We start from the raw sequence: 18,827 nt of genomic DNA, 5'->3' as shown, positions 1-18,827 counted from the left end.
AATAAAAGTAAAAATAATTGTTTAATTAAATAAATAATAAACCCCTTAGGCCTACTGTAAGTCATTGAGCGACAGGTAGCCCGGTGTGATTTAGCTAAAAAATCAATTTCTTATAGCTCTAATTTAATCGAATGTTAAAAGACGAAGACTTAGTTTAGTTGTCTCTAAAGCGTGTAAAACTCTAAGAACCCTAATTGCTGTATGCCACTGAACGACCTCAAATGTGATATTTCTTTCTTGTACGATTCATTTTAAATAAAAAAATTAAAACCATAAAATATTTTATGATTTTCTTAAATTAAAAAAATTAGAGTTACCAAAGTTAATAATTATAGGCAGATAGTAAATTACGTGGTAATTTTAACTTTTACTCCTATATTTAATTTCAAGTAGCTTCATATACAAATTTGAAATGGTTTTAATTTATTTAAATAAAAACATGCATCGGCCGGGAATCGAACCCGGGTCACCCGCGTGGCAGGCGAGTATTCTACCACTGAACCACCGATGCGATATCATAATCACGTCATTTTTAATACTAAGCGAATTTTTGGTTAAATTTTCTTTTGATAAAAACGTCTGGGTCGATGAAATTTAACTACCCTACGTATTTAACTTAACTCTAATCTAAAGTTAAATTACGTAGTAATTTTAATTTTTACTTCCGCTATTTATAATGTTGTTATACAAATAATACACATATATGCCATTACGGTAATAGTTGATTTTATAAAAGGGAAGGAGCTTATAGCTTGAAAATGTTGCTAGAATCGCCAGAGATTTCGAATTTTACAGCGCTCATGAAAATCGCGCGTGCCAAGAATTTTCTAATAAAGCTTTGTCTTCTGACGCAAGAGCAACATTTTATCAAGTTGGCTCACACCACAAGAAATAAATGCCCAATATAAAAGAAACATAATATTTAAAATAAGGTGATATAAGATAATGTTTCTATATTTTATAAGGTTAAAATATCTTTTGTAATTCCCACTAATTCGCGACCGAAACGAGCCTAGGTGGGGTAATGGCGCTAGCTCCTACGAGGTTGCGCCTATGATCTAGCGTCTGCTACAGACAAATTAAAAAGTCATTATAGAACGTTTTTTCTTAAATAAACTAAAATTATATTTAAATGCAAGTATAATTGTTTATAAAGTCAAATTTACGAATAATTGTGAGGAAAAACTAATATAGTCTGCTTTAGCCACTATCTATCTAGGTTTCAATGGCGAACCAAAGGGGGCGTAGCGATAGTTTTCGCTCACGGATAAAATTAACTATTGCATACGGAAATAAATATAAATAACGTTACCATTCGGTAAGACGGTCCTAAATTACAAGGAGACGACCCGAGGTGATAATAAGAAATGACAAAATTGAGTAAAAATGAAAAAAAAAATAGAAAAATTATAAAAGCGGCAATAATTTTAAAAATATTGAAAATTATATAAAACAGCAATATTTTTCAAAATTGAAAAAACGTTGATCAATTTTGATCGGAAATTAATTGGTTTTGATAAAAATTTATTAAATTTGATAAAAATAGATTAAACTTGATTATTTATTTAAATCCGGTAAAAATGGATAAATTTTATTTATTTGATCAAATCTTGACATATTTTGATCAATGTGATCAAAATGAGTTAAAATGAAAAAATATAAGAGAAAATGAATAAAAATGTCTGTAGTTGGCTAAATATTCTAAAATTTATGTAAATAATTTTTTTTTAAATTATAAAATTTGAAATTTTTTCTTATTTTGATTAAAAATAATCAAAAAGGTTAAAATGGTTAAAAACTATAAAAAAATCTATAACATTAGATAAACTAATTTTATTTTAAAACAATATTAATTTAAATTTTTTATAAAATAGGATCAAAATTGACAAAAAAATTATTAAATTTGAATAAATAAATATTGGGCAAAAATATTTATGAATTTAATATATATATATATATATATATATATATATATATATATATATATATATATATATATATATATATATATATATAAATTTGCCCAATATTTATTTATTCATGATCATATTGTAATGATAAATTTGATCAAAAAGGGTAAAATTTATTCAAAATGTCATATAATGAGAAAAGGAAATGGATAAAAAGAGCTATAATAATAAAAAATTATCAAACTTTATTTTAAACTTTTTTTTATTTTCAAAATCGGACATATTTGAACAAATTTAAATCGGATTTTATAGTTTTATTCAAAATTGATTATAAGGAGGAATAAAAATTAATAAAAATAGAAAAATATTAGTGAAAATAAAGAATAGCATATAATTATTATAGGAACAATATCGAAAAAGTTTTGAAAAAAAATTATATTTTTTAAAATTGATAAAATAGGTTAAATTTGATCAATTTTGATTATACTTTTAAAAAATTTATCAAAATTGATAAAAATTTATTAAACTTGAATAATTACTTAATATTAGTTAACAATATTTATCGTAATATGGAACTTTTCAAGAATTATTTCCGGAGCTAGTACGATTGTGATGAAATTAGGGTTGTAAGTCGGAAAATTTTCTGGAAAATGACCAAGGCCTTTTTCCCGGAAAATTACCCGTATTTTTCCGAAAATAATAAAAAAGTTTTCATTCCATGATTAGTCTAATATTGTTTGCAAATTTAAATAAAGTGGCATTTTCGACTCCTTTTTTCGAATCTAAAAGTAAAACTAAACCTCTAGACTAGTTTAAACTGATTAACAATGTAACACTATTAATGTTTTGTAGTATGTTTACTGTTATTAGACATTTTATATCGATAAAAAGTTAAAAGCATTAAAAACCCTTAAAAATTAATTTATGTTTCAATCTTTTTATTATTCCGGAAAATTAACAACTCTAGATAAAATTACGATCAGTGTCAACGAAGATGAAAATGCAAATTGCGGTATGGATCAAAAGGACTCCGAATCGACTTATTCATTTTGTTACATCTTTATTGAAGCCTTCTGAAAGTCAAACCAAAAATGTTAAATACATTTTTTAGGTTGACGAATTCTTAGTGATCTTGGATATTTCAGTTTGAAAATAATTTCCAACGAATTTAATAGAAGAGTATGAAAAAACGTGATATAAATTAATTTAAATATCTGAAATATGGATTTCAATATCCGAAAGATTTATTTTATTTTTACTTCCCCGCGCGATGGAACTTTTTCACTCAAAAAAATGGTAAAATTTGCATCGGCCGGGAATCGAACCCGGGTCACCCGCGTGGCAGGCGAGTATTCTACCACTGAACCACCGATGCGTTATTTATATTTGTAGGAGTATTATTGTGAATATAAAATAAATCATATTTTCCTTGGAGCAAAAGTAGGTTGATAAGGAAATATAGTTCAAAGTAACTTCAAACACAAATATCTTGAATATATTAAATTGGTTGCACACCACCAAGGCATCGGTGGTTCAGTGGTAGAATACTCGCCTGCCACGCGGGTGACCCGGGTTCGATTCCCGGCCGATGCATGATAATAATTTTATAGTCGTTTAATTTGGAAAACGTGTTTCACATTTCACACGTAATATTATATATTATTACTATTAAATAAACATAAAAATAATTTTAAAATTAATTAATTTAATTTTTAGTTGAAGGAAGCGACAACTTTAAAATATTAAAACAAAGAAGTGAAAGTCTATTTGTCATCATCCTTTGAGTAAGATCTTTCCAGCAGCAGGTCAACATACTCCTGTCTCGCCAGTTTCCGGATGGGGAAAAATTTTACTAAGATGCTTGGCGCCATCTTTACTCATAAGTAGTTATATAAAACCTATTATTTTATGGTACCAATACAATAATTTGGTCTTCTTAAATATTGCTAATAGTATTTCAACTTAGCTTAAATAATACAATAAAGTGTTAATAGACGATGTATCGTATATAATTTTCGAGCTAAAAATCATATTAATTCCACTCTCGGTCGTAAGATGGGGCGATGAGACAGAAGGATATTTTCGTCGCTACTCATTATAATGTTTTTTATTTATTATATAAATGAAGTAAAGTATGGAGAGCGAGTAGCTGCAAATCAAAGTGTGGCCGATTCTTGAAAAAGGTTTAGCAAAGTATTGCGCCAGATTTTTCGCATAGACGTTCCAGTTCATAACATAAATTACATAATAGACATTTCGATAAACCTGATCCAACAATTTGCCAGAGCGTGGACGTCCAAAGTACTCTTTACACGGTCCTTGCCGCATGCGCTTTAAGCAGTGCGAGAAATAAGGGCTGGTTTTCAAAAGAAGAAAAACGCAGCGTCTGCGAGCGTCAACGCGAAGACACATTTGTACCGCGTTTTTATTTTGCGTTGACGCTAGCCGTCTTGGGAGTTTTTGCCCTTTTGAAAAGTGAAGACCGCTTAGGGTAATACTGCGTTTATAAAATATATGACGAATGCATTGGACGTGGTTTGGCTTGAGTATGAAATCCAATATAGTGTTGTTGTCTGATACGATTTTGAAATCTTGTAACGTCACAGCTGTAGTGTTAATAGTGGCCGCCATGACAGTTACCGTTTTTTATCAATAGGCAATTACAATGGTGACGTCGCAGGGTTTCAGACGACAACACTCTATTAGATTCTTTGGCTATCCAAGCTAATATGGTGGTTGTTGTGCTCCGTGATCCCGACTTGGCTATGTGGGAGGGTGTCCAAGAGTTTTATTACGGGCACAAAATCGTCATTTATTTTTCATCGACTTATATTAATAAAAATAATGTATTCATTTATCAGGGTTGCCACAACAATTTCAGATTAAAATTCCCTGTTTTCCCTGACCATTTTAAGAGATGTGTGATAAAACACGAAATTTGGTTGCTTATAATAAACCAAATACTGGAAATATTAACATGAAATTTTTTGTATAACCATTTTCGGAAGTCCTCTATCCATTTAAATGTTTTTTAACCAATTTAATGTGGTGACAGTTCTCCTTTAAAGACCAAGAACAGAGCGAAATTCCACCCCTATAATCCCGTACTCAATATTTTGACGAGTAACAAATTGATTGGCAGCTTGAGTGACCACTTGGACAATTGTGGATATTGTACCTTAGCTTTTTTATTGATGCTCATTATGTGTATTCTATTTAAGAACAGTCGAAGCCGTCGGTCAAGCTGTCCACGCTGTCACTCAAGAAATCGACAAGTTCAGGTATGTGTGGGTCGTAATTAACCCACCAGAAAATTTAATCTCTGTTCTCGGTCTTTAAGTATAAATAAATGTAATCTTGGTATTAGCAAGAACGCATTCAGGTATCTAAGAAAAGGGGACGGTAGAGATTGTAAGCTGCACCCTCGCATACTCTGTAACGAAAATTCAATCAGACGATCACTATCTAAGAGTACGTTGCGATTAAAAAGCAGACGAACTTTCGCTACGAAGTACTCGAGGGTGGTACCACAGGCTAATGCCGTTGCGCTTATTCTTAGGTACCCAAATGCATTCTTGGATATACGTGGCAACATAAGATTATTAAGGCCCTCTAAGTTTGAAACGAATCTGATCAAGGACGAGAAAGCAGGAAAAAAAATTCGATTTTAAACGTCTTCATATCCACGGGGAGTTAGATGTCAACAAACCGCGGCCATTGTTAAGACGTGGTTCACCATGGACAGTATTCTTGTAGTTAGTTTTTACCATTTTGATGTTAAATTAAAAATTAAACTACGAGCGTAAGTAAAAAAATGCCCATTTGTTTTGAACACTTAAGCCTCGTCAAGAACTGCTAAAATTAGGTGACCGCCATTTTTTTTGTTTACAACTAACTCTCCTTGCATTTAGGTAGTTTTAGGTGATATATTCCAACAGAGGCCGCCAATACACTTTCTCGTCCCTGTATCTACTGTCCTTGATCTGATTATATCGTTAAGCTAATGACTGGCCAAACTGGCTACATGAACCCCCCTGGTAATGAAAAACTGAACCAATGCCTGCTTCGTAGATGACAAGAGGTCGGCCAGAAGTAGTATAGGTGGTACGGTTGGGAGGATTTGCTCTTTTTCTCCGCCAGGTGGCGTAAATCCTAATTATGATTTCTCCCGCGGCTGTCTAGTGCTAAATACACGAGCCTTTATGCCCAATTCAAACTTAGGGGGGGGGGGGGGGGCTAGATAGTCTTATGGTGGCAATGATTGGATCCCGTAAGGAAGGTAGGAGAAAATTGAGAAATACGAGACACGGCGGACAATTTCATTTTTCTTTTAATATGTCTTCATTGGGTAAATTTATAGACACACGCACACACATCTACACATTATATTTACATATTTACAAAAACGTTTCTTGCGAGAGTGGATGCATAGTTAAGCGAATAATTCTGAGCTCCGAAAAAACTTAATTTAGAAAATTAAATCTACGCCATTAGTAGATTATTATTTCCGCGTCAAGTTTTGGACTAAAAAATGTGGTATTCAAAGTATATCAATTGTTGGAAAAGGAGTCCGTGATCATATAGAATGAATCCAAATATCAATCCATCGACATTTATACTGGTGAAATCCGGGAATACTTCGTCGGATACGCGCGAAACGAGAAAACGTGATCTTTTCAATGGATCAGTTTAACAACAACAGTGAGCAATATCGCTGGCTGGTTTGTTCTTCACATCGTCCGTTCAGCGATTAAATCTTTCTCTATATATTATTATTTCGGCAATGACTTAAATTTGATGTTGCTTAAGCGGCGTTTTTATTCTATGACAAACGGGGATTAGATATCGTGGTATATTCGGAGATAGCTTCTAGGTTTCTTCAAGATCGAGTTACGTGCTAAAAGATTCGCTATTGGATACGCCGCTCGCTTAAATTTACAAATCATGTTTGGGCGTTGGTTTTAAAATACCATTCGGACGTTTCCTTTCAATTAAATATATATTTTGTCGAATATAATTAAAAAGAAATAAATTACGATATTTATAAACATAATGATACGAAACTAAAAAAAAAAGGAAACATTCAAACTGTATTTTAAAATCGATACTCAATATTTTTTTTTATATTTATATATATAAAAACATTATCTACATTTTTTTTAACAAATATACTCGACCATTCAAAAACGTATTGCCCTATCCAAGTTCAAAGTCAATTTCATTTTCATCAGTTGTTTTTGAATATTTTTATTATATTTTCATTTTACTTTTGAATAATTTTAGTTTCATAATTTTTTATACGAGTTACCAGAATTGTTTTTTGGGGGAAAAATGGCGTTGAAGCGATGTTTTTAAATTTATTTAGGGAATTTAATATATTCACTCTTATAATAGAGAATTCCGAGAAAATGATTAGAGGAATACGGATTTAAATTGACACCAAAATCACGATTTCGAAAGGGGGGTCATTAACGAGGCAAGTTTCGGCTATCGCGATTTTTATTCGCCAACGCATTGTTGAGCTAGATTATTGGTCACGTCGCTTAATTCCAATGAACGGAAACTTGCCGGGTGCGGGCTCATTCGCGTTGAAACGTCACGACGTTTCTACTCAAATTGAACATTCGATTAATTTACTCGCGTATTTAAGGGAGGCGAGCTTGAGAGTGCGAAATATTTCGAAAGCGCGCCGCGGAAAACGGGCTGAAGTAAAGCCGTGATTTTGGGTCGAAACGTAACAGTTAATCGTATAAAAAATATTCATTATGAAACGTATACTGACGCGATGACGAGGGTGACGTCTCGCTTATATCTATAGTGAAATAGCTCTTTTTAATATTTCCGTGTTTTTTACTGAGGCGTATCGGGCATTTCGGAAACGGAAGTGGGCCTAGAAGGCGGCGCGTGGGGCGCCGTGGTCTCGGACCACCTTCGCACCACCCCGTTTCCGTCCTGGGCGCCACCTTCCTGAAGCCTTAAGTCGGCGACGCGGTGCACCGTCGCGGAGTCCAGACTGTGACTGCTGCAGAGAGCCGCTGGTCCGGCGGCGGACACAGCCGCGGACGCCCCGTTGGAGCAGCCGTTGCCCGCTTCCGCTTTGGATTTCGGCCTGAGGGTGTTGCGGAACCCTTCGAAGAAGTTTTTCTTTCCTTTGGGGGGGCTTTGTTGAGCGGCCGCCACCGCCGCCGCCGCGGCACTCGCTTGACCTTGGCGATCCGCCGGAAATGAGAGTTTTCGTTGAGCAGCGTCCAATAGAGCACCAACGGGACTAGTTTTACCGCCACTTCCGCTTTCGCCGGCGGAGTCGGATGTCGACTGAAAGTCGGCCGCTTTCTTCAAGTCGGACGACGACACTTCGCTGGAGCGTGACTTCTTCTCCCTGCCGCCGCCGCCGTGACGCATCGACTTGGAAGAGGAGATGGCCGAAGCGCTGTCCAGAGTGGCCGATTTCATTTGTTTCTGGTGAGCGGCGGCCGGATGGGACAGCGTCTTTCTCAGAGACGGATTCCAAAGAGAAGCCAAATGCTCCGGAGCGGATCTAAGATGGGGAAAACCCGTTAGTACCAACAACGTGTACCGACTAAGGACGCGTTTACTTACATATCTTTCGTCAACTCTTTATTCTTGTGGTATTCAATGGGAGATTGAAGCGCTGCAATAATCACGATTTTCCGTTAGAATTTAAGCGCAAATCTTCAGTTAAAAACAGCCAACGGCAAAAATAGAGAATCTATAACAGCGAAAAGCGGCGGCCTACCTCTGAGGAAGTCTAGCTGCGTGTCTAGAATGGCCCTGATACTGCCCACCCATTCGTCGCGAACTTCCTGAGTCGGCGCTTGGACCACGAACGTCAAGCCATCCTGGTGGGGATCTTTCGATTTCAGAACGAATTTCACGGGTTCATCCGGAACATCCTCCAGCGCCATCTTGTTGACTTGCAAATGGTTCTTGTAAATGTAGACCGGATTTGAAAACTGGGTCTTCGGTCCGACCGCTTCGCTGATGATAATGATTTGCTCGAAAAGGAACATTTGTCGCTCCTTCCATTTGCCAACTTGCGCCAGGTCGTTTACCAGAAGTAGACCTTGCAACATCAGTTTCCCCTGAGCCGTGATTTTCCCCTGGATCGAACGACAAAAAAGACATTAGCATTTGACATTCTTTATCCAAAATGGAGTAGCTCACATCAAATCCCTGTAACCTTCCAACATTCATCATGTCATCCGCTGCCTTGGGAACAACATGCATTATATGGACGGCTTTCCTCAGGTTCGCAGCCTCTTCTTCCAGGCCAGCTTTATCCGTATACTTTAGGATATCCTGAAACATTTTACGTTTTTTAAATACAAATCCATCTAACAAACCTAGGTTTCCAGGACGCCTCTAAGAAATTTTAAGTTGCGATTGAAAATGATCGACTTTGGATTCCCTTACAGAATAGCGTGCTTAATAAATTACTCTAAATTCTTTTAAATCTGATGTATTTAGTAAAAGCATAAATTAACCGTTAAGATTTAAAAGTACCGAAAACTTTACGCAGAAAGTATTTTTTTGAAATACATAATTAATGGTATTAACAGCGCGCGGTAACCCCGCAAACCAAAACAATATTTTAACGTTTAAAATTATACATTCTTAATAGACGAGACAACAGAAAACCTGTTACCGAAGTTTTAACCCTAAAGGAATTCACTTTCAGGGCAAACGAATAACAATTTTTTTTTTCTAAATAACGCTGGTTTTTTATTTTAACAACATGTAGGGTATTTAAAAATATTTGGTAGGAAATGAAGAGAAATCCTAGAAATTGGGTAAACAACTTTCGCACTCACTTTCAAAAGAAGCTGGTACTTCATAATCCTTTGGATGGGTTTAATGAGCAAGTCAGGTAACTGAAGTTTGTGACCTAATTTCTGACGAATTTCCTGTAATAATATTGCGATTAGAAAGAAATTTTCTACTAATTCCCGCGACGTACGGAAAAAGGACATACTTCGAAATACGTTTCCATGTATTCTGAGACAATGTACTCGGATTTTGGCTTATTTTGGCAGTAAACAATGTACATATTCAGCCGCCTCTCGTAGCGCCTGAAGAGAAGTCCGAGTCGTTCGGGTTCCTCCAAGCATTTCTCCAATTCCAACAAAAAAGAGTCCCTGTGCCACTCGTAGATCGCTTCAATGTTACCGAAGATAATTTTGTCCTTGCCGTTTCGAAGGTCTTCCGGGACGGGCACGTCGCCGTTAGCGTTCCTCATGAACTCCATGTAACCTTCTACGACTAATCCCAAGTCCCTCACGTAGTCCCTTTCGGTTTTCACCAGCTCATTCAGCACAAAACTATCGCCAAAAAGACACAAATGAGAAAGATCTAATCGGCGGGGCACTTCAGCCTTCGCTTTACGAGGCCAATTAAGTTCTCATTCAAAATCGAGGGACCCACTTTCTCTTGTGCAGAATTTTTTCCCTCTCCTGGTTTCCTTCCGCTTGCCCCGAATCGGTCCATGATTCTTCCGTTTCCGTCGGGCCCACTTCCTCCGAACTTTGACCTTCTTCAACGCATTCGGAGTTCTCGATGTGATGTTCCTACGGAATGGGTGATTACCGGTTAATTTAGAAATCTCTATCTAGGATCGGTCGATAACCCTATTTTCGAGTGCTATTCATTCCAAAATACTTTGAAAATGTCAATGAAACATGCTGCCCCGAGTGACGATTGTCAGTGGAAAATCACGGAAAAGGTTTAGAATTCAGTAAATACGAGTGAAGAATCGATATCATTGTAGTATAAGTCTTTCCAAATTATATTATTTATTTACGTTGCTATTTGATCTTGAGCCTAAATGTCCTTCGGGGGAAAATTTATAATTATATCTACATCTGATGTAGATTTACGAAAATGAATAATTTATAAACAATTATGTTTATATTTCCGAAGGTTCTTTTGTTTATATAAAGTTTTCGAGGACATAAACGAAATGTTTTCATTCTCTCGGTAACGTTCTTCGATTTTTTTTGGGCGTAAATTATAATGTTATTCGTAAAAAAGACTTCCGTACTTTTTAAATTTAACGCCGAGTAATATAGCTCATTTATATGACCACCACGTGGTACCGCGCTCTAAGAATTAAGTAGATATTGAAAAAAGAAGGAAAAGTAGTATTAATTGAAGTAAAAAAAACGTTCGTCGAAGGCTGATATCGTTTAGGGACCGGTTTGTTCAATATAATTTTTATCGCTGCAGGATAAATGATTAATTTCCCAATACGAGAAAAGTGGGTAATTGAAACGTACAGCAATGATTTAATTGCCATATGGTTTGACTGTAGTCCAATTCGCGACTAAATATTGTAATTTTAAATTTCCGATTGCGCGAAAGACAAACAATTACACGATCGCCTTCACGAAGAGGGTGGGTCTAAAAATAACATTATAATTTACGTATGATTCATTAGCAAATCATTTTCCGGCGTGATCGGTGGCGTTTTAAGAAAACCATAGCTACCAAAAATTGGCACTAAATTACGCTAAGTCATTCGTTGTTTCTGACGAAAAAGAAATTAATATTACTTCAATCACTTAATAGATTATTTCTTTTAAAAAAACCCCTAAAACTCCGCGTCATATATTACTGAAGTAATTAATATTAAGAAAATAAATCAAAAAATGGTTTATAAGTAAAATCCTTTATAAGCTATCTTTCGTTAATTGTATCACTAAACTTATCGTTTGTTTCTCTACCTGTACAACCGAGCAGCGAATAACGTTTATCTTTCATATTAAAATTGGAATTTTTATCCCGGAAAAAAAAACCTTTTTGATTAAAGTTTTGAAATTAAAAAATGAAGCTTAAAAGACGTACTTGCAAACGGTCGCTATCGTAGCTGATGTAAGAGATAAAACTCATAGCAACACCAACGTGTAGAATATAACAAACGCGTATTAATAGAGCGTTTAAAATCTCCTCTTCGGTGTAAGTAAAATTAAGTGCGATAAAAATACATCAACGAAAAATGCGCATCACCAAATTATAAAAATAACGTTAGGTGCAGAAAATAAATGAAAAGTAGAATCATTTGATGCAAAGCCGAATCACTTTCTAACAACGGCCGTGAAAACAGCTATCCACGCATGCATGATTCGTTTCCAAAAAAAAAAGCAGGCCGAAAATAATACGAGAATGAAACGAACAAGGGTAACACGAGATCAACAACAAGTACTCAAGGAAGAACGCACCATCCTCTCTTTGACGATTTGTTCAATTTCCGAAGCGAGTTCCGCCGTGTTCGGGCCTTCTTTGGGCTAAAAATTGAGGACACAATATAAAGCCGCGTTAAAATGATTGGACACTCGACTCGATAGAGCGCTCCGGAACTCTAGCTGTTACGACGTACTCGTTTTGGACGCTCCGTTTCGCGTAATTGATAAGATAAGAGAACGAGCACTCGCGGAAGACATGACGGGGGAAATTAGAGATCACCCGTACACTAACACCCAGATGATTCGATAATTGTTGGCGCCGCGCATTACGAAAAACTCGCGTACCAAATACCGTTACCTTTCGCGTCAATAGCGTTTTTGTTGTTGGTTTGTTATATTTTGTTTTGGTATTTTCCCTAACGTAATCGTTCAATGAAATTTGAAGGTTAAAACTCGGGAAATTCTACGAGGATTCTAGTTTAACTAGTCAAATGGGGGTTATTTTCTAAACAATCCGACGAAACTACGCTACGAGACATCCTGGGATTTCCCTACGGTACTACCACGAAACCGAAACATCACGTCGGAATGAGATAAAAACGGTCATTAACTACTTCATCGAAGAGGGTTTTATAGTAAGCGAAAAGCTCCGATCAAAAATTAGAAAAGAGAATAAGAAGCGAGTATCGTCTACTAACCCCTTTGTCGAGACTGTTTTCGGCGAGTGGCGTTGGAACGGATGAAAACGAATGTTCCTGGATCTTCATCGGTGGCGGTAATTCCAATTCAGAAGCGTCAATTTCCTCTTCGTTGGGAGCCGAGGCGACGGTCGCTGAGGCGGCGGCGGTGGCGGACGCGCCAGCGAGATTGGCAACTCCGGCGCCACCATTCAAATCCAGAGAACGCGACTTCTGTCCCAGGCGAGGCGTCTTCGTCGATCCGCCGCTCTGATGCTAATGTCATTTCCGGATAAACGAGAGCCACGAGAAAAAGGCAAAACGGAAATAGAAGGGAAGAGATAAAAAGAAAACACGGTAGTTATAAATATAGTTCGTACTGAACGAAATTTAAAAAGAATCGAAACGCGTCATAACACGGCTAAAAAGGTATTTCAAAATATAGTTTGGAAAATAACAAACAAGCGCTCGCTATTCGCGCGGGGAGACCATTCTTTCGGCGCGAGAAGGCGAAAAATAGCTCTCGGTCCCAGTCACTTTGCTAAAAATAAAAATACTCTTACCAACGAAGACGTTTTAGCGGCCCAAGTAGCCCCCAAAAATAAATGGGCGCGCTTCTAGTGGATTTTTTACTCTTACCAAAGTGTCTAACAATTTCGGAGGATGGCCAACTGGAGGGTGGTACGCGGGCATGACTGCGTTTTGTCGTGGCGGCACGCTGACGAAAACGTCGATGAAAAACGGAGAATTTTGAGGTTACTCCGGAAGTAGCGTGTAATTTTGGCAAAAAGAGCGTTTTAATCGCTCGAATTCTAGTTGGAAAAAGCGGGCGAGGAGGATTCTCCAGGTTATAGAGGCCATGCTTGAACGTGTATGGTGTCGGGAAATATGTTTTGGGAGTAAAAATGTATGGGTTTCGCCTCGAGGTTTGTTTAGGGCCTATAAAATGAACGGAATTCAGTCAGGTGACTGGATGGAGTAACCTTTTTCGCGGCTATTACAAATCTCTTATCTTTATAGACCAGCGGGAAGTCACGCTGACAGCCGTCTAACGGAATTGCCTTCTACGGCTGTCCGTATCAGTCACTCTTACGTAATACCCTGTCGTTTCAAATTTCATACCACGATCGTCGTCCAGCTTAGAGAAAAGCGCGTATCGGCGGGGGTTCGTTTTTCGCGTTCGTCAGTCGCGTCTTGTTTCGTGGGAACTTTAAATTCCGGCGAGATGGTGAAAGTACTCAGTCATGGCTTTGGAAGGTAACGGTTTATTTGACCTTCGAAGTCTGTTAGCTGGAATGACAGGCAGGCTGCAGCTGCCGTTCCATAATAATATTATCAATTTCCATCGCTTGAAACTCACTCTCTCTCCCTCTACACGATTGGATTGACCCTGTTTCAATCATCGATATTATAAGGGTGATTGCGGTTTGTCGAAAAGAAACTGATGAAAAAATGAAAGACGTAGCCGTTAGCGCGTACAAACGTCGTTGCTATTTCCACCCGCAGCCAATACCGACGCGACACGTCCGTATCGATAAATGGCCGAAAATGAGTATTAGGGGGTTCGTATTACGATACATCGTACGGAGTTCCGTCAGTAATTACCGATACGTCGTTAAATTTTTGTATCATCATTTATATAACTTAATTTCTTATTTATGATAATCGCGGTCGGTCTTGCCAATAAACAATTAATTCTCGAAGCACATACTACATATACAAATATTCTTAATTGTTGGCCTTCATTTCCTAATCAAAGGTTCATCAACGTCACGAAATATAAACGAGAGTACAAATATTTGGAGCAGCGGTACGGTTACCTTTAAAATTTCCAGATTCTTTTAAAAATAATTAATTATTTGGGAAAATTAGAAGTATCGCTTAAACACGGGGGTTGGGCTCTGAAATTTAGCCGTATTTATCTACCTATCCCCAACGTACGGTAGATAGCGTAGTGTTCGTTATTTTCCAAACTTTAAAAAAAAATGTACAGTTAAGAGCACTTTTTACAGATTTTATCTTTTCCATACATTTCCAACCCTTGGGTATAAAGATTATATTACAAAAATAAAATTTCTTTTTTAATAGTACTTTGATTAATAGGATTCTAGATTAATTTCGCAATTTTGCTTGGCTTCCCAAAATAAAAGATAATATTTTCTACACGAATTTTCATGTCATGGTTTTATATCTTGAACGCCCATTTTACTTACACTTTATACTAATTTTTCCAAATTCAAACGCAATTAGAAATTGTAGAACCATAAGTGAATTCATTGGAGAAAGAAAATTATCCTATAGCGGCTAAATACTGGGGATGTTTAGGATAACAAGGGTCATACTTTAGGCCCAAGTCAGCTGAGAAACCTGAAGTGGCCGAGTAGGAGGGTGGTGGCCAGCGGCGGCGATCGGATAACATTTCTGTGGGGGCATGGGCGATTATTTTTTTATCCCAAAATTCATATACCTAAAACTTAAGCAAGAAAATGTACAGCTCTAAATTTGTATTGCTATATATATTTTTCTAAAAGCGTTCTTTCTTATATCTCATCCGTCAATGAATACTCTGATTACAAATGTTAATTCAATATCTTTAGGAAAATACCTGCGTATATTGCTAGATATTTAAGCCTTTCTTGGCCACATACTTTACGAAGATATTTTAGCTAAAATAGGGTACACGACGACGCGATTTTCGATTTGGACGAATCTATCGAAATCAATTTTACGGTTATATCATCTGCAATCTCAAAATTATTTCGGTAAAAAGACTGAATTCGGATACAAATAAATTGTTAATGTTTCCCTGATTGCTATTTCTCCTCAATTTTATTTCTGTGGGGGCTCTGCCCTCGTTTGTTCTTCCAGGTGGGGGCTCGAGCCCCAGAGCCCCCACGGGATCGCCGTCACTGGTGGTGGCAAGCATTTCGTGCCACGCGAGCCAACGGCAAAACTTACTATAACCGTTAACCTCAACAAGTTTTTACGGAGGGAAAATCCATTCCACCAATGGGTAGAGAACACTGAAACTGGAATTTTGACACCGTGCCCCCAGGTTGGATAGAACCCTGCAGCTCCCTCTCGCTGCTAAAACGAAAGCGCTAACCACTCCTCGAATATCTAATAGACTTATGGTCTAACTACTAGAACCTCTAACGCTGTAATAATCCGTTCGCCTATGGTATTTGTTTATACAAACTTTCTAAAGTGTCTCTAAAATAATTCAGTTTCATTTAAGATTTCGCAATTTCCAGCGACACTACGCGCACCAAACAAAAACAAGAACTCCAGCCCGTGGTATAAGGTGGTTTCTTTACGCCTGTTCTCGGACTAAAAGTGTACTCTTTTTACCCTAAAACATTATATTCGCCTGTTCCGGGGATAATAATTATTCCACTCCATAATCTATTCGCTTGTTCCGGAGTATTAGGGCTACTCTTTTTACTCCCTTCTGGAAAGGAGGTGTAAAAGAGTAAATCTGATTTTGTCGTCTGCCAGCCAGAATTTATCTGCTAAAAAGGGCACAGGCAGCCATTTTGGAAGAACGTTTTTACAGCGACTCAAACTATTCGTCACTACAGAATCGGAATAAAATGACGTCATAGCGTTACTCTTTTTACCCTACTCCGGAATCCCGGAACAAGCGTTCAATAAAAATCGGTACAGAGCGTTTTTTAGCTCGTAAGGAATAATGTATATACGTCGCCAATTTCTCCAAAACAAAAGCGAAAGAGGTCCAACACGTCGCGGTTCCTGGCGCCACAATAAATGGACGAAATTTCCGCTCGGAGCCCCGGAGACGAAGTAGTCTATAGTGAGTTGCAGGCTAAGAAAGACAAAATATATAGTACAATCGGCGCAAGGATGCCTCAGATCGTTTCCGGTCATTCCACCGCGCGAAATTTGAATTTTGGCCATTTTACGGTCAAATTCGAATTTTGCTCTTTTTGTCGTCTTTTAGCGCCATCTAGAGACCCAAATTGGAATCTTTATTTTTTAATTTCATAATTGTGGTGGCGAGCATATTTAAAAGATAAGGCATTCCTATCATTCTTAAATATAAAATAGTATGTATAATTATTTATTTTTGTAAATTTATTTCTACGTCTTACCAGTTAAATCGGCAGTTTCTTTTAAAATAGTTACCACGCTTTCTTGGGGGTAACGTTGTCTTAATGAGCTATAGACGTTTAAAATTATATTTTTCTCTTTACTTGTTAACAATAAACCTTTATCATGCTTTTTAAAGTAACCTCTTGGGCTATTTAAAATATTTGGAGCTCCAATTATCGAACCTTATTTAGCTGCATTCAGTAATTAAACTCATGACAACATGAAATTAAAAAATAGATTCCAATTTCGGTTCCTAGATGGCGCGAAAAACCGATGAAACTCACGAAATTTGAAATTGACTGTAAAGTGGTCAAATTTAAATTACTGGCCGGAAATGGTCTGAGGTATCCTTGCGCCGACTGTACTATATATTTTGTCTTTCTTAGCCTGCAACTCACTATAGTTAGCAAACTATTATCTAAACGAAAGGTTGGAACGCGCGCGTCTCAAAAAGCGACGAGAAGAAAAACGTCCTCGCTGTTAGGGCAAATTGACATTAAAGACGAGTTCATTACTCACGTCAACGTCAGCCTTGAGCGGAGGGGGTCCCGGGGATGAGGTCTTGTTCCCCATTTCGTCTTTCCCACTCAGTAGCTGACACAAAAGACAAAAACACCACGTCATTAGAAACTATACCCAGAGGTTCTTCATTTAGAAATTATTCGGCAATATTTATCAAATCTCAAAGATCAAATAGAGCTCGTTTTGGTCACGCGAGGATTCTCAAACGGATAGTTAGCTGGGTTCGTACGAAATTTTCGATTTAAAATCCCTGACTAAAGCCCAGTTCACATTATACAATTAATTGGTCCACTTAAATGTATCCAACTAATTGTAAGCAAGAAAATTGTATAGTGTGAACAGACAAATTGTAACAATTGTCCCCACTTTTTCTGTTCACACTATACAATTTTCTGGCTTACAATTAGTTGGATACATTTAAGTGGACCAATTAATTGTATAGTGTGAACTGGGCTTTAGTCACTGACTTAGTCAGGTTATCCCTTACCATTTTTTGGCAATATCCCTGATCTTTTTGGTAATATTCCTGCCAATTTTTCATAGGTAAAATACAAAGTGAAACAATTTTTTTTTAAACATCACAAAATTATTTTATAACAGCATTCTGAGTCTCTCTCTCTTTCTCCTTAATTGTTCTCTGCGATGCAGAGTTTGTTGACTAAGAAAATCCCGGACTTATTCAGATATTATTTAAATCCCCGACTTTTCCCCCTAATTTGAGAATCCCTGACTTATCCAGATTCCGTACGAACCCTGGTTTGGTTTCGGAAGTTAAAGTGGGCCGATTTCCTACGACAACGTCTACCATCGAGCTATCAAACCAACACACATTTTGAAACCGCGTTATACGTCTATCTCTAATAAACATTCACCGCGAATCGCGTACGGTTTTTACACTTGTACACCATTTATTACAGTACAGCCTAAGCCTTAAATGATGGCGAAATTTCCTAATTCTGGGAAAAGTTATTTCTTCGTTATTTCCTCTCGAAATACGCTAGTATATTATAAGAACCAACGTTTTATTTAACGTGCCTATATTAGGATTTTAAAATTCACCATCTATGAAGGGAAAAACCACTATAAGGACTCGATACGCGCAAAATTGCCGATAAATGCTACGAATATTTAAACTTAAAAAGAGGGCGTACTGGCAATAAATTAAGTCTAGGTTTTGAATAATATTTCGTAAACTTGAATTTATTTAATACGGTAACACTAACCTTCCAAGTGGGCGGAACGGTGGTTGGAGGTGCGGTGGAGGGTGTCTTTTTGGGGCTGGACTTGGCTGCTTCACTGGCCGCCCTCTCCAGCCTGCCATGGCTCAACTTGCGCACGGGATTCGACAACCACTTCCTGATAATCAAAAAATAAATTAATTTTCCAGAAAAAAAAGGTAATTGTCG

The 18,827-nt window shown here is 37.1% G+C and overlaps 1 protein-coding gene and 3 non-coding genes across 6 annotated transcripts in view; 1 reads left to right on the top strand and 3 right to left on the bottom strand.

Moving 5' to 3' along the window:
• Positions 1-440: 440 nt before the first annotated feature.
• TRNAG-GCC (transfer RNA glycine (anticodon GCC)) lies at positions 441-511 on the bottom strand. The gene has a single exon. It is a non-coding gene; the product is annotated as a tRNA-Gly (tRNA).
• Positions 512-3,214: 2,703 nt separating this feature from the next.
• On the bottom strand, positions 3,215-3,285 carry TRNAG-GCC (transfer RNA glycine (anticodon GCC)). Its single transcript has one exon. It is a non-coding gene; the product is annotated as a tRNA-Gly (tRNA).
• Positions 3,286-3,432: 147 nt separating this feature from the next.
• TRNAG-GCC (transfer RNA glycine (anticodon GCC)) lies at positions 3,433-3,503 on the top strand. The gene has a single exon. It is a non-coding gene; the product is annotated as a tRNA-Gly (tRNA).
• A 2,719-nt stretch (positions 3,504-6,222) lies between these two features.
• trio (trio Rho guanine nucleotide exchange factor) overlaps positions 6,223-18,827 on the bottom strand; it is a 146,997-nt gene continuing 134,392 nt past the window's right edge. The window contains exons 33-43 of one of the 3 annotated variants that reach the window (XM_090172527.1): positions 18,645-18,777; positions 17,419-17,493; positions 12,808-13,062; positions 12,146-12,211; positions 10,353-10,495; positions 9,904-10,249; positions 9,743-9,835; positions 9,096-9,230; positions 8,668-9,031; positions 8,511-8,562; positions 6,223-8,448 (exon numbers count right to left, since the gene is read on the bottom strand). In XM_090172527.1, the coding sequence (XP_090028653.1) occupies positions 7,761-8,448; positions 8,511-8,562; positions 8,668-9,031; positions 9,096-9,230; positions 9,743-9,835; positions 9,904-10,249; positions 10,353-10,495; positions 12,146-12,211; positions 12,808-13,062; positions 17,419-17,493; positions 18,645-18,777 (2,350 nt within the window). In that variant the 3' untranslated portion in view covers positions 6,223-7,760. The remainder of the gene's footprint in view (positions 8,449-8,510; positions 8,563-8,667; positions 9,032-9,095; positions 9,231-9,742; positions 9,836-9,903; positions 10,250-10,352; positions 10,496-12,145; positions 12,212-12,807; positions 13,063-17,418; positions 17,494-18,644; positions 18,778-18,827) is intronic. The other 2 variants (XM_090172529.1, XM_090172528.1) reach the window with 2 other exon arrangements.

Source organism: Leiobunum rupestre, chromosome 4 (assembly GCF_980474605.1).
Source record: "Leiobunum rupestre chromosome 4, qqLeiRupe1.1.hap1, whole genome shotgun sequence".
In the NCBI taxonomy this organism is placed as follows: Eukaryota; Metazoa; Arthropoda; class Arachnida; order Opiliones; family Sclerosomatidae; genus Leiobunum; species Leiobunum rupestre.
The sequence above is the reverse complement of the archived record's forward strand: the minus strand, read 5'-3'. Positions and strand labels throughout refer to the sequence as shown.